The sequence below is a fragment of the Rhinolophus sinicus genome, chromosome 5, assembly GCF_057876585.1.
Source record: "Rhinolophus sinicus isolate RSI-liver-muscle chromosome 5, RSI-T2T, whole genome shotgun sequence".
NCBI classification, from domain to species: domain Eukaryota; kingdom Metazoa; phylum Chordata; class Mammalia; order Chiroptera; family Rhinolophidae; genus Rhinolophus; species Rhinolophus sinicus.
Genome location: NC_142505.1, coordinates 48,149,196 through 48,175,078, shown reverse-complemented (window position 1 = coordinate 48,175,078; position 25,883 = coordinate 48,149,196). Strand labels below are relative to the sequence as shown.

At 55.7% G+C, this 25,883-nt stretch overlaps 1 protein-coding gene across 1 annotated transcript; it reads left to right on the top strand.

Moving 5' to 3' along the window:
* The first annotated feature begins 2,400 nt into the window (after nucleotides 1-2,400).
* On the top strand, nucleotides 2,401-25,115 carry TKT (transketolase). The gene is made up of 14 exons (XM_088798476.1): nucleotides 2,401-2,673; nucleotides 9,697-9,814; nucleotides 10,679-10,792; nucleotides 11,610-11,707; nucleotides 15,400-15,591; nucleotides 17,243-17,361; nucleotides 19,132-19,325; nucleotides 20,039-20,203; nucleotides 21,386-21,542; nucleotides 21,666-21,796; nucleotides 22,485-22,568; nucleotides 22,675-22,768; nucleotides 24,048-24,170; nucleotides 24,830-25,115. Exons 1-14 carry the CDS (start codon nucleotides 2,567-2,569, stop codon nucleotides 25,003-25,005), a joined length of 1,872 nt encoding a protein of 623 aa, XP_088654602.1. The 5' UTR covers nucleotides 2,401-2,566; the 3' UTR covers nucleotides 25,006-25,115.
* Nucleotides 25,116-25,883: the final 768 nt, after the last annotated feature.

Here is a 25,883-nt window from a genome sequence, read left to right as displayed (position 1 = left end):
GTCCTCTGCTGTCATAGACATTTTGCTGGTGGAACTTCCCTCAGGACCATTTCCCAGGCACAGACTTCCCAGTCTAAGGGCATGAGCATTGTGGGGACCTTCACATCTGAGGGTCCGGCTGGGTGCCCAGGGCTGAGCAGCAGGAGGAACTGGACCTTGGCTCTGCCCTGTGCCCTAGGTGGGAGAATTTAAGGAAGATTACATTAAATTGGGAAAAAGCAAAGCAGGGATTGGATTACAGGATAGTTAAGATTATGCGCTCTCTTGAGGGTGGTTATCCCTTCGAGGGGTATTACTTCTGGCATTTCAAAGGTGTGTTAGCCTAGACGCATAAGAACAATGGACAGGGCTTGTTCAAAAACCTTTCACTAAAGAAATTATAGGCGTGGGGCGTGACTACCCTCCATGACCTTCCCAGTTAGGAATCTAGGATTTATTGCAGCACCTCTTTTTCTTCCACTAGATCCAGGCGGTGTGAAGATTTCAAGAAGGGCCTTACTGGCACAGGGAACAGCCTGTGCAAAAGCCTCTAGGCAAAGCGAGCTTAGTGTTTTTCAAGGAAAGCAAGAAGGCCCGTGTGGCTGGAATGGGGTTGAGGGAGTAGACATAAATAGATAGAAATGGGAAAGAGGTTGGGGGAGGAGGGATAGAGCATGCTACCATGGAGGGGCCTGATATTCTAGGGTGGAGGGAGATCAATGGGGGGTTAGCTAGGCAGGAATAGGGGTTCTCTCTGGCAGCCATGGAGAGAGAGGCTCTCTCTCAGGGAGGCTGAAAAAGGATGGGGGAAGGGGAGCAGAGTAGCAAGATGGCAGTTTGAAGCCAGGCAGAAAGCTGTGGCCAGCAGGACCCGAGGTCTCCTTCCCAAGTGACATGTGATTTATAAGGAGCATGTGGCTGAATAAAGACTCAAGACCTGGGGACAGGAGTAGTGCCTTGGACGAATAGGGTGTTGACAATACCTCCAGCCAGCCCAGGATTCTGGTTCTGAAGCTGACCTTGGCGAAGGCCAAGAGCTCCTGAAATGTAGCTGAAGCCCAGGGTGAATTGGGTCTCACTCACCTGGAACCCCGAGACGAGAAGAAGCTAGAATCAGGGGTCTCTAGATGGAGGGGCATTTTCTTTCCATCACTATGGGATCCCTAGATCCAGTGAATCCCATGCCACCATCAGTGACCAGGGTGGGTATAGGGGATCAAGGATTAGTCCCATTGGGCAGGTGGGGAAATTAGGGTTTGTAATATGAGGCCACTGCTCTAAAGGCCAGAGTTGCAAGGCACAGAGCTTCCAAATGGTTTCAACGGTGTGTCCTTTTATCACCCCTTGAGCAGCCTGAGGACAGAGCTGGCATACCCCAGGGTTACCTCACTCTATCCAGTCTGCAGTGCTGGCTAACTGCGGGCCAGCCTCAGGTGGGCAGGCTTCTGTGGACTGAGCCAGCAGGAGCCAAGTGCTTGAGGGTCTCAGGCTGGTATGTGGGAGCCAGGCCAGCAGAGGAGCAGCCAAGGAACACTTGGGGGTGATGTGGGGGACTCACTCACATCCAGTCCATCGTCCCACATGACCCAGAGCTCTGAATGTGGGCTCTGCAAAGGACACCAAGTGGACACAGGCAGCACCTGGCGACTGGTGCCTCCCACAGTTCTCTCAGGGGCTCAGCATCAGACAGCTCTGGTGCAGGCCCCTGCTCAGCCACCAGTTGCAGAGGCCTGCCTTTATCTCTCCTTTTTAACATGGAGCTTCCACCTGTGGAAGATATGGTAAGTGGCATTGACCTCATGGGGCATGTAGGGTGGGTGGATTCTGTAGACAGTCACTTTGATGATGGTACCCCCACTCTGGGGACTCCCATCCCCCTGGGGGACAAGGAAGTCTGTTAACAACAGAGGTGGGCGCTCTCTTGGAGCTGGGGCTTGAGGATGGGGCTGGTCTGCTAGGACAGAGCCCCACACTCACCAGCCCTGTGACCTTGTTGACCTTGCCAGTCTCAATTTGCTCATCTGTAAAATGGAATTCCAATGAAGCCTCCCCTCTCAATTCCACCCAGGACCTTGGCGGAGGAAGGAGACAGACCAGTCTGCAGTGAAGGTGCAAGTCAAAAGGCAAACTCTGAGCCAAGCCTAGAACCTGGAGTAATTATTTTTATTTGTGTGTTTGGTAGTTACCGCGGGGCAGTGCTGCCTGACACACAGTAGCATGGCAGTCCGTAGCTGCCGGCAAATGTTGGGGGAGGGAAAGGAAAGCAAGGGGAGTTTGGGCAGGTGAACAGCATCCGGCTGGTCCCCGAGACGCCGGACTTAGCGGCTGCCTCAGTTTCCTGATCAGCGCGGAAAGACTAGAGAACCCGCCGCCCAGGGCAAGGGGGCGGGGCGGGGCGGGGCGGGGCGGGGCTGTCAGCCGCGCGGCGGCCTGGGGTGATGCGGTCGCCCCGCCTCCACGGGCGGGCCCGGGAGTCTTAACGCGCCCCCGCGCGGTACCGGGCCTCGGCCACTGCCGGTTTTTGCCGGAGCCACCACCTTACTTCTGTGTCTCCGCGTCCTCTAGCCCCCTGCTCGCCGGCCGCGCTATGGAGGGCTACCATAAGCCTGACCAGCAGAAGCTGCAAGCCCTGAAGGACACCGCCAACCGCCTGCGCATCAGTTCCATCCAGGCCACCACGGCGGCCGGCTCTGGGTGAGCGCGGACCTGGGGAGGGGCGCCGGCCCCGGCAGAGCTCAGGCTGGGGTGGGGGAGCCGATTCGGAGGCCGCGGTCGCCGCCAGCACGCCGGCTACCTGTGGTGCAGCACGGTGCCACCACGGGAGTGGCGGCGAGGGACGGGTCAGGTGGCGGAGGCGCGCGCATCGCAGGGCCCGGGCCCAAGCCGCCTTCCGCTGCGCCGCGCCGTCTCGGCCGGGCTTCCGCCCTGTTGGCCTCGGCGCCTTGTGCGCCCCAGGCCGTCTCTGCTCTAGTAGTAAGATTCCGGCTGCGCTAAAGTGCGGAAGACGCGGCTCGCAAACCGTGCAGCCCATCTGCGGCCCTGAGGGAAAGGCCACCAGTATTGCGCTCGTGCGGAGCCAGACCCTGTACCGTGCACCCTACACGCGCGGCCCTCTGGACCCTGTCCACGCCCTGTGTGGGGAAACCGAGGCTCCGAGTTTAAGTCAGTTGCCCAAGGTCACTCACGGCGAGAGCTGGAATTTGAACCCAAACTGCCCAACTTGAAAGCGCCTGTTTTAACTCCTCATCTTGCCGGGAGACTCGGCCTGGCCTTCTCCCCACCTTACACTGCCCCTCCCTTGTGCCATCCCACATTCGTGCCACCCTTGGGTTGGAGTCCGAGTTTGCCGCCGGGGATTGCTGAGACTCCGAGCTAGGGAGTGGGGTGGGGGGAGTGCGGAGGAAGGCAGCCACGTGGATACAGAACCCTGGCCCCGGTGCGAAAGGGAGGTCTTAGATCTGACCTGGGGCCGGAGGTGGGGGGAGGGGTTAGAGAGCGGATACTTGGAAGGCTGAGAGATCCGAGGACCAAGCCCCACGGCTCCAGCAGTAGGAATGCAGTCCTGCGGGCAGGGCCAGCAGCCAGGTGCACTTTCCCCAGGTCAGAGGCTGGGGCACCCATCTCCCAATATTCTTTTGGGGCCAGCCCTCTGGCCGAGAAGGTGGAGAAAGGCTGATGCTGATCCCCAGAAGCCTCCCTTGAAGACGACTGGTGGCCGGGACAATGATAATCACAGGGGCCACCATACAACTGGAGGCCACCGGCGGGGTAGTTAAGGTCAGAGTCTGTCCTGCTCTGAAATGAGAACAATGGTAGCTCCTACTCACTGGGCTGTTTCAAGGATGCAAGCCTCTCCCTTAGAGCCCGCATGAGGCTGCACAAACAGGAATACGTTGGGTTCATGAAATGAATTTGGGGGCTGGGTGGGGGGTGATTTCCAAGAACCGTCCCAACCAAGCTGTGTGCTTAGAAAAAAGACAAGATGCTAGCTTCCGGACAAGTATATACGGTCTGTATTACTAAGTAAAATTTTTTTTTTTACCTCCAGGGTGGGTATGTTCTAACCCTTTGTGCCTTTAAGACATCCAGTGCTCAGAAGGGATTAGACCTCTCTTGGCAGGCCTTTTCCCTTCCACCCCACCCCCATGTACACTTTGGACCTCTTATCTCTATTGGGTTTGTATCAGTCCTACTCATTGTGTGGGGGCCCCTGTCCTGGCAGGGACCCAGCTTACTTGCCATGCTCCCTTCCCCAGCCTGGCACACAGGAGGTCTGCACACCCTGTAATGATTCTTGAGTACTACAGGTCCCCTTCCTTTGACCATTTCTGGGGGTGACTCGCCCTGCAGGGCCTTGTTGAGCCCTACTGTGTGCTAGGAGCTGCTATCTAGCCAGGCTCTTGGGGGTCTAGCTGGAGGGACAGCAGTTACCCAACTAAGTGGTGTTATACCTCTGAGCATCTTGTAGGGCCAGGTGAGACCTGCGGACAGTTACAGGGTTACTGAGCCAAATAGGTATCTCTGGTGTGACACAGCATCCTTTGTTGCTAGTATTCTCATGCATTCTGAGAAAAACCCTAGGAGATAGATGTTAATACATACATATTTTATAGATGAGGAAGCTAAGCTTAGTGCATTAAGTGACTTGCCCACGCTGGTCGTTGGTGGTGGTTCCATGCTGCCCAGTGCGGGGCTTCTTGCGTTTTCAGAAAGACTTCTTGGGCAGATACGAGAATGGAGAGAAATTGGAAATGGGGAGATCAGGTGCAGTGATGGCATGTGTCAGTCAGCTTGAAGGCACTTGGAGAGAAATGAAACATGTACAGCTGTTGGGAGATCCCAGAGGGCGGGTGTGTCCAATGGGTCTCCTGGGTCTTTACTGCCTAGTTAAACTGATTCCTACGGGGAAAATACTGTATGAGTATATAGCAACTGAGGCTTTACACCGGGTTTACTTTGTGATGTCTTAGGAGGAACTCACTGAACTCCAAGTGTCCATTTGCGAAAAGAAACAGTGTAAAATATAGTGATTTCTGCATGTTTGTGAGTGTGTAAAAGATACAGGAAAGAAACACTTAGAGAAAATTTATTTTTCAGGAGGAAGTAACCCTGCTATGCAATCCCTGTCACAAGAGACTTTGAAAGGTGTGTGCCAAGAGCTATATGTGTGCGCAAAACTAGTTTTGGAAGACTTGAGTTCAGGGCAGGGTTCCGGTCCCTGGATGTTTGTTTTGAGGCTCCCTGTTTCCTCACCACAGTGGGTGAGTTCCATCAAGTGAAGACTGAGTCCTGACTCCTTGGCCCAGTCTGGGCAGCAGTCACAGCCAAAGTGACCATCTGTCAAGGTGCCCCCTTTCTGGGCGAGCTTACATCCCTGGTGGTGAAACAGCACCTAGATCAAATCTTTTCATTGTCACTCACCCACCCCTGCTGGACTCACACATTGTTTCATTGAGGACACAGGCTGTCGGGTTCAGAATTCCATGGGGTCCTGATTTCTCAGTAGCTTTCCCATTCCTTTGCCATCGCTGACCCCTTGTCAGTGGACCTCACCAGGCCCCAGGGAGTAAGGACACTGGCTTCTGTGTCAGGGGAGCTGAGGGACAGAGGGCTCTTTGTGGAGGCAGCACCCACAGTGGCCAGAGCGTCTCCGGGGTCATCTCCTTCCACGTGCGGAGAGAACTATGGCAAGGGTCCAGCTCATCCAGGTTTTAAATAAAGGAAACCCACTGGCCTTACCGAGAAGGGGCTTTGCTGCTGAGGCTGGTGGTCCTGGTTTCGTAGTTCTCACTGACCAGGGCTAGACTGTGGCCTTATCCAAACAGTGCTAAGTGTCATCTGAGGACAGAATTAGGCCTAAATTGGGGAAGCGCAGACTGTGCTTTTAACATGTCCCCAGGGCTCTGACCCACAGCGTTGGAGAGGATACTTGGGAGCCAATGTCTAGCCGGGTCTGGCTAGTGGGCACAAGGGCACAGGAATCTAGTGAAGCCGGGCTCCGTTCAGAGCAGCTGTGCCCTTGGCAGAAAGGCCCTCCCCACCCAGGGCCTTGGTTTCCCATCTTTAAAGAAGAAATTCATAGATAGTTGTTTCTAAACTAGGTCCCTCAGGAGTGTGACGGGGGAGCAGAGTGAGCAAGTTCTGGGGTCCTACCCCCTGCTGTTGCAGGTTTCACATCCTGGTGGTCCATGTGACTTTGAAGTGGCTGGAAGTGCGTCCCTGTCCCCAGCTCTGGCATTCCAGGATGTTTTGGCTGAGTGCCCAGAGGGCCCCTTCAGGTCTGGCCTCTCTGGGCAGAAAACCACGCCCAGGGCCTGCTTCTCGGCCCTGACTGAGGCAAGAGCGAAGCCCGTTGAGATTGCCCCAGCGGCAGCATTTCCCAACCGGGTGTGAAGACACCTGACTTCCCTGGACTGACTCAGTTTGTGTTTCTTGAAGCTGGAAACTAGGTGCAATCCCCTGCGTAGGGTGTGGCTGAGACGTGCTCGTGGCATCCTGTGAGCTGACGACTCTGGTTCTGAAGCAGCTCTGCTCCCTGGACTCGGCTTCTTTAGGCTGCCCTTTGTCACTTGAACCTGGTCCTTCAAAATCAGGAGCTCCCTCATTGCCACAGACCAGAGCCATTTGCCCTGCGTGCTGGAATGCTCTGAGGGCACGACCTGTCCAGAGCTGGGTCCTTTGGCGGACTCTACTCTTGGCCTGAACTGTGAGGCGGAGTCCACTCTGAGGGGTGGGCTTGTGGGGCTGGAGTGCTGCCACCAGCAGGTGGGTCTGGCTGAGCTGGCTGCACTGTGTTGGGCATCTTGTTCAGAAGGCATTGCACCTCAGGGCTTCACAGCTGGGCAGGGGCTGTGCACACTCTAGAACTTCCTCTGCTGGGCTCTCAGCACCTTTGTCTTCCTTTTAAAAACAGATCTTGACTAGCTCTGTTGAGGTGTAATTTGCAAATCATGACATTTTAAGTGTACGGTTCAGTGGCTTTTAGTAAATTAACAATGATTTACAATAAGTTTTAATGAATCTACCATATAGAATTTTAAGGACGCTTCATCACCCCGAAATGACCCCTTGTTGTGCTCATTTGCTGTCCATTTCCACCTCTACTCCCAGCCCCCAGGCAACCACTAATCTCTTCTCTGTCTCTATAAATTTAACTCTTCTGACATTTCGTATAAATGGAATCATGCAGAATGAGATCTTTGGGGTCTGGCTTCTTTCACTTAGCATAATGTTTGGAAGGTCACCCATGTCTAGCATGAATCAGTACTTCATTTCTTTTACTTGCTGAATATTCTGTTGTATGGATTTACATATTGTTTATCTATTCATCAGTTTCTCATAGCATTTTACTTTTGTCCCAGCTCTTCTGATGGCAGACTGTATGACTTTGGGCAAGTCACTTCCCTTTTGTGGACCTTGGCTCGTTTCTTCATTCCATCCCCTGTGGTCGGGGTTGGGTGGGGGATGTCACAGCCCCAGACCACAGATGAGGAGGTGGCGGCACTGACAGGTTAGGCGTCTGGTCCTCCAGCAAATGGTGGCTGATGGTGACCTGGGCTTTTCGAATGCATTATCTCATTGGGACTCTTGGAACCCCCCACATAGCATCCCCATTTACATACAAGTGAGAAGCTGAGCCTCAGGGAGGTGAAACACTTGCACAAGTCACACAGCTATATCGCCACCTGGGAAACTTTGCAGAGGGAGATCCCTGAAAGTGGGTACCTGGCCCCTAAGGACCTGTATGTTTTTCCTTGGTGAGTGTGGAGACAGTTCCAGCAGTGTGGCTGGATGCAGGCTTTGGAAGGGATAAAATATTGCAGGCTCACCCCTCATGGGCCTAGAAAGGAAGAGTTAAAATCAACTAATTTTCAACTTCTGGTGTCTCTTGGTGGCCGAGCTCCCTCCCTCCACATCCACGCTGGGCCTGGGCACGCTTCTACCACATGCAGAATGTGCTGGTGCCGTGCCATTTATCTGTCATGCCCCTTTGCGGTAGCCAGGTGGGAATGTCACCCTAGGGTCACAAGGTGGACAGGGCAGGCAGAGCCCCTGCACCTTCCTTTTTCCTCAGAGCAGCATTTCCCCTCATTCCTCTCGCTACAGGGTCAAGACTTTTGAAACAAGATTCCTCAGGGGCGGGGCTGCCCTTGGAAGCAGGAAGGGCAGGAGGTCTACCTAACTGGTGTGGACTGGATGTCCTCCAGCTAAAGTTTGGCTCCGGGGACAGGGCACTTGGGTCCCTCAGGCAGAGAAAGTTTCTCGTTTACATTTCCTCACCTCCCTCTTTCAGGTCTAGTGTCTTTTCCCCATGACCAGGAGCTCGTAGAAATGGTTAAGTATAAGATGGTTGTGTGCTGGGAATGGGGTTACTAAACCAGCATGGACAGTTCTGGATTTCTCTACTAATGCGTCTGTGCTGGGAGTGACTTACCCCTAACCCGGTGTGTGGGGGGGGGGGGGGAGGCGTGGGAACTCCAGGTGTTGCATGTGCCCTTGGGTTTGGCGTTGGGCATGTTTTAGCGTGAAGGGCCCTCAAAGAGCAGCATCAGAGAGCTGCGCTGAGCTGCATGGAGGGGTGGCAGGGAGGCACATTCCCTGAGGCTGACATCGTAAGAAAACTGGGCCAGAGGGCTCAGGCCACGTCAGGCAGGAATTACAGCATGTCCCAGCAGGAACCCCAACCTCCAGTCTATTCCCCGGGGCAGGGCCTGGATTAGTCAAGTGGGTCCTAAGAGACCTGAACAAGTCTCATCTCTAGGATGTAATGCTTATGCTTTGTATTATTAATACTTTTGCCCAGTAGCCATTCAAATAACTGCAGTTAATAGAATGTGGGAGACTAGAAACAGGGGCCCCTTGACCCCACCACTGCGGGGCTAGAAGCGCAAGCTCTTGGCTTTTGTCAGCCCCACCTCAGCCCTTGTCATAGGCAAAAGGGATTTTTATCTTTTCGTGATTATAGCCTTTGTAGAAGATGAGATTGTGTGTTTTGCCTTTTAAATTCTGCACAAAAGTATGGTTTCTAGTGGCTACACTAGCCCTCAAAATGCCCCTTTAAAAAGCGGCCACGTAACCTAATGATGCTGTTGGGCAGCCTGAAGCCCACGTTTTCAGACTAACAGCCCCACGAGGCTGGGAGGTTTGTGGTGATTCCATGAGCCTCGGTCCCTTACCCCCTGCCCATGGCCTCAGGACCAGCTCCCCTGGGGCCTGGGCGGGCAGGGCGCCCCTCACAAGTAGTCAGAGTTCTAGGTGGTCCCACCGGGATGTAGCTCCCTGGTCAGTCACAGAGGCCACCGCTCCTCAGCTGCTGACTCCTTGTAGTTCCTGCTGGGAGCCCCCAGCCCGGAGCTAGGCTCCACCTGGCACCAGCCACCCGCTAGGTGCAGTGCTGCCTTGCACTGGGTCCCGCTGTGCAGTCTCAGCGGCCCTCCTTCCTTACTCTAGTCCAGCAGCAGAATTTTTCAGCTGTGTGACTCTAAGGGTCTGGACGGTTGGTCCCTGGGAGGGTACAACCCCCCACGCCACCAGCAGTGTCTTCCTTGAGATCCATGTAACCCTCCCAGGAAGCAGGAGCACATGGCTCTCTGACTGCTTGGGACACCCCCACCCCCACCCCCAGGGCCCTGTGCATGGGCTGGGGTGAGCCCTGTAGGTCATGTAGGTCAGGGGTCCAGGACCATAATGCATGTCTGTCTCTCTCTCGGGCCACAGCCACCCCACGTCATGCTGCAGCGCCGCGGAGATCATGGCTGTCCTCTTTTTCCACACCATGCGCTACAAGTCCCAGGACCCCCGCAACCCTCACAATGACCGCTTTGTGCTCTCCAAGGTAGGAACCCAGCCTTCCACCCTTCACCTGGGGCTGGGGTCATGCGGGCCCTGGACAGGTGAGAAGGTGCTGGCAGTAAGCCACCTCCAAGGGGACCCACCCCCCGGTGTAAGCCCAGGCCTGGCCCACCCTTCTCCCCCAGGCTCCTTCTCCACCTGCCAGGCCCAGCCCCTCCCTCAGTGTCTTGCTCTGTGCTGACCCAGCTGGTAAATTGAACCTGTGAGGGAATCAATGAGCAGATTAATAGGGGACAGCAGCGGTGGTCTGCCAGGTGTTGTGCCTGTTTGGTTTGACGTGCAGGACTCCAGTCCAGGTCTGGGCACAGCTTTGTAGCTTTCTAGCTTGTCTTTGTGCTCTGCCAACACCCCAGGCCGTAGCTTGCTCCCTCGGGAGTGGTAGTGCATTGCAGCGGGGCTTGGCATGGGGCATCCTGCCCTGCCACTCGCACACGAGAATCACAGCCACAAACCATGCTACGAACCCCTGAAATCCACCTGTACCCAGGCCTGGCTCCATGGCCTCTGGTCTTTCCAGGCAGGCGTGAGAGCTTAGAAGTCTGTCCAAGACATTCGCATGCCACAAACCAGGGATTATGGGGGCCAGCTGCCTGCTGGGGTTTTGGCTTCAGCCGGCCTCACAGCTGTGCTCCCTCTGCACCTGTCCTAGGGCCCGCTCGGCCTTGGCTATGAGCACTGCAGGCTGGAGAAGCATGAAAGGAAGGAAGTGGCCTTTACTGGCTTCCTCCTCTGAAATGGATACTTGGCCAGAGGCTTGGCCAGGCCCCAGGTTTCAGTGTGTGATGGGAAGAGCCCGCTAGTGTCGGCTCCCTGTCTGACCTCTCCGTCCATGTCCATCCCTTGGCAGGGCCACGCCGCTCCCATCCTGTATGCGGTCTGGGCTGAAGCTGGCTTCCTCCCTGAGGCGGAGCTGCTGAACTTGCGGAAGATCAGCTCCGACTTGGACGGGCATCCTGTCCCGGTAAGTGCTCCTCTAGGAGCCGCACAGGCTCCGCCTCCACTTCCCGTGTCCCAAGACGTGCTGGAAGGGGCTGCAGGGGTGCCCTTTGAGAAGCCAAGGGTGCTCATGGTGGAAAAGGGCATTGAAGTGAGCAAGGAAGAGGTGGGTGTTTGGGGGGCTCGCTCTCTTCACCCCAAGCTGGTGCTGAAGGGCAAGCCTTTCGAGGCCCCAGCCCAAGATGCTGAGTCAGCTGCGGACACAGCCTCTCCCCAATCACCAAACACCCAGCTTCCCTTCCCCGCGGGGCCTCCCTGGCCATAGACACACAGCTCAGGAGAAGACATTTACCAGGGTGTCAGTAAGGGGTCGCGGGATACTGGTGACGCTCCAGGGGAGAGGTCCAGTTTGCTCCTCAGGGTGCTGATCCCAGCAGGTGTTTGGAGTTCATGGGTTACCATGGAAACACACACACCCTCCCCCATCTGGGTACCCACTAGGGCCAAACGATCTGTCAGTTTTGTCATGAATTCTCCCGGCCACTGTGTGAGGTAGATGATGTGGGCTCCCTTTACAGATGAGGGAACTGAGGCCCAAAGCGGTTCAGCCCCCGGCCTGAGGTCACACAGCTCCTTGGTGGGCAGAGCTGGGAGTTGAACCACACCTACAGTTACTGCCGCCTGAGAGTGAGAAGTCACACTCTGGGTGGAGGCTGCCCGGGGGCCCAGCCTGTACTGCTATGTCTGAGTGGGGATGAGGCCGGCCCTCGAGTCCTGGATCCTGGGAGGTGAGCTGCTTCCTTCTCTCCTCTGTGAGTAACTGTGGTCCTCTGTTATGACAGAAACAAGCTTTCACCGATGTGGCCACTGGCTCCCTGGGCCAGGGCCTTGGGGCCGCTTGCGGGATGGCCTACACAGGCAAATACTTCGACAAAGCCAGGTAACACTCCCACTCCTCACCCCCACCTGGAGTTTGGAGGGAGGGGTTCAGCCTTAACCACTGCCCCCAGGCACATCCTCTTGCCTGAGTAGGAGCTCAGTTAACAGTACATATGTGCATGTGTGGCCTGAGGCTGGTACCATGGCCAGTTCCCTTTTCAGATAAGGAAATAGGCTCAGAAAAGTGAAGGGAACTGCCCAGAGCCCCTTGGTAGTGACTGGCAGGGCCAGGTTTGAACCCAGAGCCCATGCTCCTGACCAGATGCTCTTTGGCCAGAGTGCTTTGGCTGATGAGTTCCTGTGTCACCCCCAAGCCTGGTTCTTGGACCCAGAAGTCTCAGCAGGCTCCACCCACTGGTGTCAGACTAAGTGCCACAAATCTAGGCTGAGCTGCTTGCCTTTGTCTTGGGAAAGGAAGAGTGTGTGTTCTGGAGGATTCTGGGCATCCCTGAGCCCCACCTACCAACCAGGGAAGAAACAAACATTGGAGAAATTGACCTGATCATAGAGATTTGCTGCTCCAGCGCCAGGTGGTTTGGAGAAGAACCCCCTGAGGCAGATTTCAACCACAAGGCCGTCTACTATGGCCCCATTTGGCCTGCAGACAGGTCTCTGCTGGGGAGAGGGCAGGAGCGTTAGCTGCAAGCTTTAAGGAAAGCACTTGCTACGTGGTTTCTTCATGCCTTTGCCCTTTGGGGCCCTATACGTGGTTCTCAGGGCTTTATAGGCTTTCACCTTGATAAGCCCTCTTTGGGCTAAGTGGCGGCATGAGTACAGTTACCCCTCCCACAAATGGGAAACTGCGCTAAGATGCTTGCCTAGTGGTGGGAGGTAGGACTTGAACCCAGGGCTTGCATCCGGAGTCTATATTCAGTCTCCAGGCTGCTCTGGGGGGCCTGAGGGAAGCACAGGAGGTTTGGGAAGCCCTGTGGGGAGGAAGCTTCCTAGAGGAGGGGCCAATGGAGCCGGGCCTACAGGTGGCGGGAAGGGTCCAGCTGTGCAGTGGTGGCTTCCCCAGTGCCCTATGGCCCGCAGAGGTGGCTTCCCCAATGTCCCCAGTCCACCCAACCCACTGACGGAGAAGGGCCACGGTCATGGGGGTATGGTGGTGACTACAGCCCCACTGAGGACAGATATCTGCAGGGAGCCTGACTAGAAGCTATACACCTACTATGTGCAGGGGAAGGGGCTCCTGAGACTGCTGTCCAGGAGGTAGGCTGGCGCCGTGAGGCATCCCAGAGCCCCTCAGGCCAGTGTCACCTGGCAGCACAGAGTTTGTCTTCAGTCCCTGGCTGGGCTTTGGGGCCAGGCTCAGCTATACCCAGGGTGATGCTCCATGAAGTGAAGAAACGCACACAGAATGGGATGTGTGTTTAAGAGGATCTTATTTGGCACAGAACTGGAGATGTGAGTTAATTAGTCCTTACAGTTGCTTGAAATAATTCCCTGCAAAGGGTCATTTGCTGACCCTAACATAATGGAATAAGCCAGTGTAGGGAGAAGGGGTTTAACTGGGTTCCCAGCTGCCAAGGTTGGCTAAGGCTCAGGGCCTGGGACTGTACCTGGGGTGGGCAGAGTGGCAGGGGCGTCAAGGGAATTATCAGGTCCTGCCAGGCTCCAGGAGGAAGGTCCTGATAGAGCAGACCCAGCCTCCAGGCACATCTCCAGTCCACCAACATGGAGCATGCATCAAATTGGCTCTTCATTTCTCTTTTAACTGCTTTTTCCCCATTATGAAATACCTACTCATTTGAAAAGTACAGAAAAGCATTAAGAAAACATGAACATTTTCTTTATTCTTAACCATCCCCCCATTCAAATCTCAATGTATCATATTTCCTTCATATTATCGTGAGAAGAAATTTAGAAATGTGTAATCCTTATACTTTTACATTCTGCCTTTTAGAACATTTTTCTCACCTTGTAAATGTCATGGGCTAGTTGTAATGATTGCATGAGTTCCGTTTTATGGATCTGCTGAAACCCGTGCAGGCAGTCCTCTGCAGTTGGACATTTGAGGCGGTTTCCAAACACCTCTGCAACAAACACCGGCCTTCTGTGTAGGGTCTCTTCCCTTTATGATAACTCGGAGCCTCAGGGTAGGCCCCGGCTTCTGTGGGGCCCCCTCGTCACGAGCCTCTCCAGTGTCTCCCCAGGACCCCAGGATGCCCTCCTGGCCTGAGCCTGGTAGCCTGAGAAGGCCAGTCCAGCTCCCTTGGAAGTTGGTGTGGGGTTGGGAAAGTAGCCAGTCTGCTTCCCTGGACTCCCTTTCTGGGCAAGTTGATTCCCTACAGGCCTCTGTCTCCGCCCCATCGGGCTGGTGACTTCCAGGAACTTCTGTGCTAGACCCACTCCCCTCCGGGGTCTCTGGGCCCCCTTGCGCCTGCAGGATTAGCTTCGGGAAGCGTCTGTTAGTGGGGCCCTGGGACCTTCTGCTCCTGGCCAGGACACCAGTGGCCTGGCCTGCTGGTGGCCACAGCAGGGAAGGGTGGTGGAGCCCTCCTTGACTTGCTGGCCTGGTGAGGTGCTGAGTCATGCTGACAGTGCCGTGGTTTCTGTCCCCATCCCTTCTCTGGCTCCCTTTGCATCCCTGCTCAGCTACTCCCCAGCTGCATGACCTTCAGAAAAGTTCCTTGACCTGTGAGCCTGTTTCCATGTCTGTGTGTTTTGGGATTAACAACTGCACTTAACACCCCCCAGAGGGTTACCTAGCCCAGGGCCCAGCACCCTGCCAGAGCCCTAGGAGCCCCTAAATGCCACATGCAGCCCATGCGTGGGGTTCTTGTTTCTATGTCTGTGACCTCTGCCCCTCAGCCATCCACTCACATCTGGGGAGTGCTGGGGGGATGGGAGTGTGTGTGGGGGTGTCAGAGTCCCTAAACTGGTCTCCTTGCCTCTAGCCTCACCCCTTGGGTTCACTCTTCCCCGGGGCAAGGGAAGGTTCTTCTTATTGGGTAACTTGTCCCAAGTTCATTGCTCTTTTTCCCACGTCACACTGCCTTTGAAACAATCACAGTTGCCGTGTTGAGGGCGGGAGAAGGCCTCTAGGATGGAGAAAGCCCAGGCCCAGCTGCAGTCTTAGGCAAGAACCAGCCTTGGAGCCTTGGGGAGAGCCCATCCTGTGAGGCACATGTCCCCGCCATGAGCCTGGTCCTTGAGTCCCCTCATTAGTGCTCATTCCTCACCTGAGGTCTCTCCTTCTAGGGTGCTGCCTGGTGCTGTCACGGCCTGCCCAGCTCAGCTCCTTTGAGCAGAAAGGTCCCCTTCCCCTCTGTCCCACGCAGCAAGTCCCAGGGCTTCCCCAGTACTCCTGGTCTATGGAGAGAAATGGGTGCTCCCCTACAGTGGGGAGTTTACCCCACCCCCACCCCCGCCCTCCTGAGTAGTGAGTCCCGATGAACGATCATTTTCCTCATGCCCTGACAACCCCCCATTCTCTGGGCCTTACGACCAGGCAGCTGTCACTTTGGATCTCTGTTTCGTGGCAGCCAGTACTTTCTGGAGCTCCTGACAGCTCCCTCACAGCCAGTTCCTCATGGTGTGGACTTGGGGTGGGGATTAGAGAGCAGACAGTACCACTGCACGTCCTGTGTAGCTGCTCCTTTACTCAGAGGGCAAGCTCCTCGGGAGGGACAGGCCAGGAGCACTGTCCCAGGTGAGAGGCACCTGTCTCATACCCACCCCGATCTGCAGCTACCGAGTCTATTGCATGCTGGGAGACGGAGAGCTGTCGGAGGGCTCTGTGTGGGAAGCCATGGCCTTCGCTGGCATTTACAAGCTGGACAACCTCGTCGCCATTCTTGACATCAACCGCCTGGGCCAGAGTGAACCCACCCCGCTGCAGCACCAGCTGGACGTCTACCAGAAGCGCTGCGAGGCATTTGGGTATGTGGGCGGCTGCGGCCTGAGCACCCGCACAGCTCGGGCGCCATTTGTGCTAGAAGGTTTGCACGTGTGGAGGCTGAAGCCAGGGGCTGATGAGTCTCAGTTTTTCAGGGCTTGACTCACAATTTCAGACTTTGGGCGTTTGGACTTAAAGTGGCGCCCAGGCCACCTCATGTTTTGCAGTCCAAGGCCCAGTTCTGAGTGAGCGCCATTGTTTGTGTGGTTGTGTGACACGCTAGTTGTCAGAGCTCCCACACAACATTCTCTCACACGTCCTTTGTTCTTGGGTGAGGGAGGGGGAGGAGGTGCGCAGTATGAACCAGGCTTGCTCTGCGAGGCTAAGGGACACGTAGGGGTTTGAACATTAGTTTCCTGTGCCCGGCCCCAGTCAGCGTGTTGAACAGCAACAGTCCCCCTCTCCTAGTGAAATGGAAGAAATAGTTTTCAGACTTCCATGGACTTTGAAAAGTTGTGAATTCAGTCACGTTGCAAAGCAGCATGGAGGTCCATCTGGGTGGGTATCCGCCAGAGGGACCCTCACTTCAATGTCCCGCCCCTCCCCCAAGTACCAGGTGCTCTGCAGCCAGGTCCTAGGCTCAGCGTCAGCTGAGGACACTGGAGGACTCTGGGCCAAGGAAGGACATGCGGGCCTCTGAGGGCCCTTTGCAGACGAATCAGTGACGGGGAAGGTCGAGGTGGACTTGCAGTACCAATTACGCAGACTGACCTGGTAGAGGGAGGAAGTGAAGAAAGCAAGTATTCCCTGTTGGGCAGAAGAGGAAACTGAGCTCCGAAGTGCCTGAAGGGCCTGGCCAAGGCCACATCAGGCTGGGGACTTCAGTATAACCCTGGCAGCCAGGCCTGTGTCTGTAACCTTATGGCTCTGAAGCCAGATTTCTTACGTCCTGGCTCTATCACTAACTTGCTTCGTGACCTTGGGCAAGGTTACTCTACCTTCAGTGTCTCAGTTTACGTAATCTGTAAAATGGGGGTGGCAACAGCGTCCCTACCACCTGGGCGGGTGTGTGTGGTGAGACTGACATGGGTTAATGTGTGTAGTGCTTGGCCCAGTACCTACACAGAGTGTGCACTCGGTGTGTGATAGCTGCTATTTTCATTATTAATATGCCGTAAAGAGTCTCAAAGGGATTGCCTTAAAGAGAACGGTCGCCCTGCCCTGGTTCCTCTCCTTCCCCTAGATATTTGACAACGTGGCTCATTTTAAAGTTTCTAGCAACCACATCCAGCATCTGTGGAGTGATTAGATGTGTCCCCTAAATAAAAATTGGGCCAAAAAAATTCATCAAGAATCTGATAGCAGATTCCAAACCTAGTGCGTCATCCCAAAAGCAGCTTTCAGTAGGAAATGAATAGGTTGGGAACAAAAGAGGCAATAAATGGACTAAGCTTTGAATTATTGAGGAGAGAGGAGGAAAATCTGTTCAAAGCAAACAAGAGGAAGTAAAATAATGTGAAAAGGGAAAATAAACCTAGATTGGAAACAGGAATGTTGCTTTAGATTTCCCGACTCCTCCAGCTCTTTTCCAGTTGCAGTTGTGCAGTGGAACGAGGACAGGCTTTCCCTGGGGACCCCATTCAGGGTCCTCGGGCACCTGGCCCTCGCCCCTCACTCCCTGCTCTCTGTCCCCAGCTGGCACTCCATCATCGTGGACGGACACAGTGTGGAGGAGCTGTGCAAGGCCTTCGGCCAGGCCAAGCACCAGCCAACAGCCATCATTGCCAAGACCTTCAAGGGCCGAGGGATCTCCGGTCCGTAAGCAGGAGCCTCCTTCCCCACTGCCACCCCTGGGGCTGGGCTCGGGGCTGAGCCCTGGGCCTCACTGCGAGGGTGGGGGTTTCAACGGGGGAGGCACGTCTCTGAGGTCTTGTGTCTGGGGAAGCAGCAGCCCTTTGCTGCCGTAACAAGTGCACCTGGGCTGGGGAAGGGGGAGCAGGAGACTGTGCTCCCTGAGGTGACTCCGCTGTCAGTGTGGCTGAGCCAGGACTCGAACCTGCTCAGGCTGGCTGTGGCTGAAGGGCCTGTGTAGGAAAGAGAGGAGGGGCTTGGGGAGGGCCTGTGGGTGCAGAGAGGACACTGGTGTGGGAACGTCCTGCACAGCCCCTCCCTGGCTGGCATCTACAGAGCAAGCTTGACGGCTCCAGTCATCTGCCCTGAGCTGAAGGGCTGACAGAGAGCCCCTGGAGAACCCAGAAAGACCTGGGGTTTTCTCTAGAGGTAAGGGAGCGGGACACCTCTCAAGCTAACTAGAAAAGTACTTCACAGAGGTGTCCTGTGCGGGTGGAGAGCCTGGGAGGGTCTGGAAGAAGGTTCCTGAGCTAGGCATGAGTGGTGCCAGCATGTTGCTCCCTAGCATGCAGGTGTGGGCTCCGGACCTTGAGGCTGGGCTGGCCTCCGCCCCTCGCCCATTTTAAAGATGGGAAAATGGGGCTTAAATGGGACACCTGCCCAGGGACATGGAGTCTGTGGCACTAGGTCGGCTTCACTGTGGCGCGTGTCCTGGCTGTCCCCCTGCTTGCCCAGGGGTCATGGCTCCCTCTGCCTGTGTAGACTCGGGGTCACTGAAGACATTCATTGCCATCTAGGAGGAGGTGCCGGCTGTGGGAGCCTCCTGGGAGGGATGGAGGCTTCTGGGAAGTTGTCACGGCCCCAGTGCTGCTGCCTGACAGACCCCTCAGGTGTCCCCACCAGGCAGGATCTGGAAAGCTTGCTGCTTCTGGGAGTTTTTGGGGGTCTACAAGGCTGCTGGGTGCTGCCTAGAAGGGTCATTCCTTGACTCTGCCCAAGCTGAGGTGACCTCGGAGGAGAGGGTCATTAAGCCTTGCGGGTCTCTGCACAGCAAGGCGCCATGTGGTGGGGGGGGCCCACTCTGTGGCATCAGGTACCTGGGCAGTGCTCGCGCTGTGCTAGGTCTCAGCTTTCCCTCTTACGGCCAGGATTCCAATCTGTTCAACACACTGTGACTTCTATAGCAGTCCCCTCTGCAGGCTCAGGCTGGGGAGCAAAACACAGAAGAGAATGGGGCGGGGCGATCTGCTCATGCCTGCTCCCCTCCCCACTCTGGCTGTGAGCTGCTGGAGGATTAAGTGTCTGCCATGTTTCCCCGAAAATAAGACCTAGCCGGACAATCAGCTCTAATGCGTCTTTTGGAGCAAAAATTAATGTAAGACCTGGTCTTATTGTACTGTTAGACCCGCTCTTATGTAATATAAGACCGGGTCTTGTATTAATTTTTGCTCCAAAAGACACATTAGAGCTGATTGTCCAGTTAGGTCTTATTTTCGGGGAAACACGGTATTCAGTGGGGGCCAGGCGTGTGGAGTCCTGGTCACCACGCCCCTCCTTTCCCCATCCCCATGGTACCCAGTGCAGGGCTCGGCTTGACTGTGGCAATCCCACCCCTCCCTTCGCCCTGGCCTGCCCTTGATGGGATGGTGGGCCAGGCTCCCTGGAGTAGCTTCCTCACCCTCTCGGAGCTTCCATCTTACCTGGCCCTCTGTCCTCCTATGTTGGACCTACAGGGATAGAAGATAAAGAATCTTGGCATGGGAAGCCCCTCCCCAAAAACATGGCTGATCAGGTCATCCAGGAAATCCACAGCCAAATCCAGAGCAAAAAGAAGATCCTGGCGACTCCCCCGCAGGAGGACGCCCCCTCGGTGGACATCACCAACATCCGCATGCCCACGCCTCCCAGCTACAAAATCGGGGACAAGGTAGAGTCAGGCCTCCCTTTTCTGGACGAGCGGGGTGGGGTGGCTCTGGCTGTCTGGCTCCCCGAGGCCGGGGCGAGATGTGACTCTGGAAGGCTGGGAAAGGCAAGAGATGGATTGGTTCAGGGTGAGGAGGAGCCCTAAGGTTTTGTTCCTGCCAGTTCCCTGATGGAGACAGCCCGCTCTGGAATTAATTGCCTGCAGAAGCTCAGAGGGCATAGTCACACAGCAAGCTCCTGGCAGCTCCGGGATCAAAGCCCATGACTCCTGAGTCCCCAGCCTTGGTTCATCAGGGCCTCGGCCTAAGCTCCGTGTCTGGCCTGGTAGAGGTTAGCAGGCCTGCCCTGCTCCAGGGCCCTCCCCTGGCTGAACCTGTCCATGGGCTTTCTGATTCCCAGGCTCTCTGTATTTCTGTGCAGAGTGGGGTGAGTTTACAGACCTCTGTCACAGGAGGGGAAATTGGGGGTGTTAGGACATCTTTTGCAGCTCAGATGGCCCGCGGCTATCCCGGGGACAAGGGCCTGTAGGGACTCCCAGGTTCATTGTAGAAGTTCTCAGTGGCAACCTTACAACCTTAAGTTTCCACAGGGTTGTGTTGTTGGGTTTCCTTTTCTGCCCCAGCTTTTATCTTCCTCCCTAAAAGATGTAGTCCACCAGACGGTGTGCCGGGCTCCAGGCCAGACCTCACATATGCCTTCCTACTCTCCTCTCCACAGATCGCTACCCGCAAGGCCTACGGGCAGGCCCTGGCCAAGCTGGGCCACGCTAGCGACCGTGTCATTGCCCTGGACGGGGACACCAAGAATTCCACCTTCTCGGACACCTTCAAAAAGGAGCACCCAGACCGCTTCATTGAGTGCTTCATTGCCGAGCAGAACATGGTGAGTGGCAGGGGCAGGCACATGTGTAGGGCTCGTCATGGGCTTGGAGCAGAGGGCTGAGGCTTGCGGGGCAGGGCTAACGCCCTTCTGCTCCTTTGGGCAGCTCCAGTGGCAGTGCTAGATGCTGCTGTGGGCTAGCCCAGGGAAACCCCAGCATTGGCCCTTGACCTTGAGTAGACACAATTCGGAGGAACGTGGTGCCCAGGTGCACAGGTACTGGATGAGTGTGTAAACGGGCACTGAGTGGGGCTGCAGGGGCACACAGAAGGAGCGGCATGTGGGCCAGGTGTGGTGGTGAATGGGCTGTCTCTGGGAGTAAAGGGCCTTCTTGACGGAAGGGGGCACAGCGAGGAGGCTTGAACATGATGGACTAGCAGTCAAGACTCTGGGCCCGAGATGCACACAGTTGCGTAAGCTGCCCCTTGTCTGGAGCTGAGGTTGTGAAATAGGGAACGTTGTTTTGTTCTGTTTTTCAAAATACCTGTTCCTCCTGGCCTTGTTGCCCAGCCAGGGCTGCATGCTTTACAAACCAGGAGCTTCCTCTCTGTGGAAGGTCTTCCAACTGAACCTGAGTTTGTCTCTGTGGCTTCTAGCCTTGGCAGCTGGAGGGTCCAGACTAGACTGGCAGGTTATGTGGGCTAGCGAGGCCCCATGTGCTGGGGAAGAAGGGCTCATGTCACTGGTGGGTTTCAGAACTCTGGAGGCTTTTTCTGAAAGCAGTTGGTTCCAGCCGATCTGGAACTAGTGTCCGTACTCGTAGTGCTTCTGGGCGAGGGTTTCAGGGCTGGAGCCTCCACAGAGGGCATGGGAGCTCTGGTTTCTGCAGAGGCCTTGGGGCTAGTGGGGGAGATTGGAGAAGCAGAGTGGTGGGGGTGGGACTTGCAGAGGCTGGGAAGAATGAACCGTCTGTGCCCAAACGTAACTAGCCTGCTCTGTGAAAGGCTTTGCTTGTTGCTAGGGGATAAAAAAAGTTCCCCAGGACAGTAATTTAAAGAGAACTTTTGAAGTGGTTATTTCAAGGTAAAGGAGTTTGGTGTTTGGAAGCAGACTGTGCAGTCCATGCATGTGCAGAAATCATTTGCAAGGAGGAGAGCTGACAGTTACTAGGGTGGGAGAACCCCCACCCCGACCCCAAGAGGGTCCCTGGGCCCCCTGGCCACCCTCTTCCTCCTCTGCCCACAGGTGAGCATCGCCGTGGGCTGTGCCACACGCAACAGGACCGTACCCTTCTGCAGCACTTTTGCAGCTTTCTACACGCGGGCTTTCGACCAGATTCGCATGGCGGCCATCTCTGAGAGCAACATCAACCTCTGCGGCTCCCACTGCGGCGTGTCCATTGGTGAGTTGAACCGGGGCCAAGGTGCTTATACCTGTCACTTCCCTGGATTTCTGGACCCGGTGGGGCCAGGATTCCATTCCACACATAGAGTCTTGCTTCTACCCATCCTTTCCCACACCCCAGGGGAAGATGGACCCTCACAGATGGCGCTGGAAGATCTGGCCATGTTTCGATCAATTCCCATGTCAACTGTCTTTTACCCAAGCGATGGGGTGGCTACAGAGAAGGCGGTGGAATTAGCAGCCAATACGAAGGTTGGTCACATGGCTGTTCTTTTTTCTGCTAATAACTAGCTCTTCCCTGGGACAGGCGGGGAGGCCAGCATGCAGGCATAGAGCTGGCCACTTAATGCTTCAGAGTAGTGTCTCCTGACCTTGCCCCTGGTGTTTGTGGCTTGTAGAAGTTACACTAGGAACAATGAAATGCACACCACCCTTCCTGCCTCGTGGCAGACATTGCTAATTGAGCATCGCACTTGCTCCACTAAGAATCCTGGCAGTATGCCTATCTCACCTCCTTGACTTGGATTCACTAAGATATGAGCTGAGCAACGTGGTCCTGACCGAAGAGCCGTGCTGCCATAGATCAGATTGCCCTGTGGTTCCCGTTCCTCATCCTCAGGGCCAGGGGCATGCCGGTGCACTCTGTGTGAGCGGCCCCACTTGCAGGCCAATCTCTCTGATGGAAAAGTGGGGCTTAGGGTTGGCAATGCCATTGGGACACTCACTCAGGAAGAGTGTTTAGAGAAATGTGCACTGCAGAGGATAAGAATCCTTTTTCCTACTCGAGGAGCAGCCAGCATGAGGTGAATACAGACACCTCCATGGGGACAGTAGGGTGGAGGAGGTTTGCAAGTGGGAAGTGATGCCTTTCCCGAAAGACTGCTCTCTGAGGTTGGATGTGTCACATCCCATAACCCTCAGTTTTTCTGTTCTGTTCCAGGGCATCTGCTTCATCCGCACCAGCCGCCCGGAAAACGCCATCATCTATAACAGCAACGAGGATTTCCAAGTCGGACAAGCCAAGGTCAGTGTGCTTCCTGCCCCCGTGACACCACACAGAGTGAGCCTGAAGTCAGGGCCAACCCAGGCCACCAGTCTCTGAGCCTCACTGGCCCCTTGCGTCACCCCAGGTGGTCCTGAAGAGCAAGGATGACCAGGTGACGGTGATCGGGGCCGGAGTGACCCTGCACGAGGCCTTGGCTGCTGCTGACCTGCTGAAAAAAGGTAAGGAGGGAGGGACCCAAACAGTTTCGGCGCTGACTGCCTCCTAGGTCTTGGGGGTGGGAAAGGATTTCATCTAATGAAATGATGATATTGATAAAAGCCACCCTTGGAGCACTTCCTGTGATACTAAGTTCTGGGGCTGCAGTGGCCACAGTCCCTTCTCCATGGCCCTAGAGTTGAGGTGCCCCAGTCTGCTGGTCAGATCAGAAGCCCTGGGTGCCTGCTGATAGGGTCGAATCGCCACTGAGCTGGGCACTACTTGAGTTATTCAGCATCACCGTGCCACAGTTTCCCCATCCATAAAATGGACTGTCACATTCTGCATGGGGCTGTCCTAGGGATTCAGTAAATGCTGGCGTCATTATTGCGAGCTCACAAATGTTCACTGCCGATACTGTTGTGGAAGGTAGGCATGAGCCCTCCCTGCAATGTAGTCACAGTAGATGGCATGTCGCAGCTATGCTGAGCAGAAAGGAGGGCGGACGTGAACGTCCTTAGGAAAACGACCTCAGATGTGCGTGGGACTGATAAGCACAGGGGGAAGTGAAGAGGCCCAGGCAAAAGGAATGGCATGTACAGAGCTGAGGAGCTGGAGAGAGGCCACAGCAGAAGAAAGATGGGCGGGAGAAGCTAGGGTGTAAATCGGGAGAGGGTGTGGAGCAGGTGTGGCAGAGTTGGACTTGTCCTTCTGATCATTCTGCTGGGTCGTCACCTGGCCTGACACCCTTGTGCTTGCCTATGGCCACAGCTTCCCTCCCCATCACTCCACGAACATGTGGCTTAGATCAGACACCTGGAGCTGTCCCTCTGGCTTCCCCTTCGGGGAGGATGAAGGGAAGCCACTGAGGCCCACACATGGCGCTCAGTGTTGTGTGACAGTCTGAAGGCCGAGAGATCCTCTGGCCCAGGGCGTGAGGGAAGAGAGACGGGCGTTCCTCTCTCTACCGTAAGACCAGGTGCTCCTAGAACAGGCCACGGAGGGCTCCTGGGAGGAGATGGGTGGGTGCAGAGTGCCAGAAGACATGGGCACCACAGAGAAGCAGAGGAAGGGGGCAAGCACTTGGGGATTGGCAAGCACGAGCTCATTAGTGGAAACAAGGGGACAGCTGGTCCTCCCCAGGACAGGGACAGGCTGCAGACTGAGCTTTGAGCTGCGTGACAGCTCTCAGGACACCCCAGGCTGGCCCCTCCCTGGGGACCCGTCAACGGCCACCAAAGGGCAGACCCACAGCACCCAGCCCATTCCCCTCAACTATGCCTCCGCATCTTCTCCCCTCAGAGAAGATCAACATTCGAGTGTTGGACCCTTTCACTATCAAGCCCCTGGACCGGAAACTCATTCTGGACAGTGCCCGTGCCACCAAGGGCCGGATCCTCACGGTGGAGGACCACTACTATGAAGGTAACAGGGCCTGGGCCAGAGAACCAGGTGGTCAGGGGAGGGCCCGGGGGCATCGGGCTGGATGTCCCTTCTGTATCCCAGCCCCACAATGGCAGTTATGGCCCAGAAACCCAGACGTGTCCCTTGGAGCAGCTGGGACTTGCGTATTAGGCGTCCGGCTGGGCCCGGGACCCAGCGAACTCTCAGGTGCTGCAATTGCTTCATGCAGCCCCTGCCCCCCAGGAAGCCAGTGGGGATTCCGATCTCATGCTAAGAGTGGGAAATGTGGCTTGTGACCTCAAAGTTAAGGCTATTGTTGAGAATCGAACTGAGAAAGCAACAGAATTCACAAAACGGCCCTCCATAACCACACACCACCTTCTCACAGGAGAGGAGAGGGGCCTAGACTCCGGGCAAACGCAGGGGCTAGTCCACTGATGACAGTTGCCCAGAGGATGGTGTTAAATACGATTCAGAGGCCACATTTGTGCTCATGAAAAAAATAAAGTATGGTGATTGATTAGTGATGCCTGCTGTGGCTATACTTGTGGGGAAGGGGTGGTATGTGTGCCATTTCTGCCATCTTTGGGTTAGGAAATAAACTTGGAGACTGGCAAAGGGCCAGGGGACACCCACTGCTGAGACTAAATCACTTGACTCACCTCCTTTCCTTTGCCCAGGTGGCATAGGTGAGGCAGTGTCCTCTGCAGTAGTGGGCGAGCCTGGCATCACTGTCACCCGCCTGGCTGTTGGCCAGGTACCAAGAAGCGGGAAGCCAGCTGAACTGCTGAAGATGTTTGGCATTGACAAGGACGCCATTGCACAAGCTGTGAGGGGCCTCGTCACCAAGGCCTAGGGAGGCTGAGGTGCGGGATAGGGGTCTACACATTCCGGAGAGATCCTGGCAGAGGTGCTCAAAGATGTACTGAAAAGAGTAGTAAATATATGTTTTGAGAAAAAATGAAATGGGCCCTGAAGTGATTTTTCTTTGTGGATGCAGCCGGTGCTGGTTCTGGGGAAGAAGGGTGGAGGGAGTGGGAGGGAGGGGGTTAGCGCCTTTGGCTCTGGGTCAGGACCTGGGTGTCCCAAAGTCCCCTGAAGTCCCCTCCCCCGGGCCCAGCATCTGCCTATCGCCTCAACTGCTGCTGCCTCCCGAGCTCTGCTAGGCGACAGTGGGCTACACTCTACCTTCAGCTCAGGCTGCAGCCCACATCTCCGCCGCCGGCCCCAGGGAGGCTGGGCGCTGCCAGGAGCTGTCCAGGGCCCCTCGGCCTCCTCACCGCCCCCAAGACTCTGCAGTCAGACATCTCCCAGGGTGGGAGGTGCTGCATTTGCTTATTGTCCCCACTGCTTGCCATGTCCTCTTAAATCTCAGAGACTCAGAGGGTACAGGGCAGCTCATGTCCTAGGGAAGAAGGTGACCCTCAGGTTGGCATCAGAGCTACAAGTGGTAGTTTAAACAGGAAGGTTCAGCTGCCACCCTGCACCACATACCAGGGATCCTCAAACCTGAGTGTACAGCACTCCCTCCCCTCTACTTGTTAAAATGCAGGTCCCTGGGCCTTGCTTCTTGAGCCTGGGACTCTGCCTCTGACAGCTGGCCCAGAAGCTTTTGGTGTCACACTTAGCAGTGCAGAACCCAGCTCCAGCCTCTACCTGCTGTTGTTCCCTCGCTACATGGCGACAGTTTATTTCTCCCCCTGCTGCCTGGGCGCAGTGAGAGTTAGCTGTGTT

Bases quoted from the DNA above. Each gene is read 5' to 3' on its own strand.
- TKT (XM_088798476.1), top strand. From the start codon at position 2,567: ATGGAGGGCTACCATAAGCCTGACCAGCAGAAGCTGCAAGCCCTGAAG. The intron at 15,592-17,242 runs GTATGTGGGCGG...CTCTGTCCCCAG, and splicing joins AAGCGCTGCGAGGCATTTGG to CTGGCACTCCATCATCGTGG. The intron at 21,797-22,484 runs GTTGGTCACATG...GTTCTGTTCCAG, and splicing joins AATTAGCAGCCAATACGAAG to GGCATCTGCTTCATCCGCAC.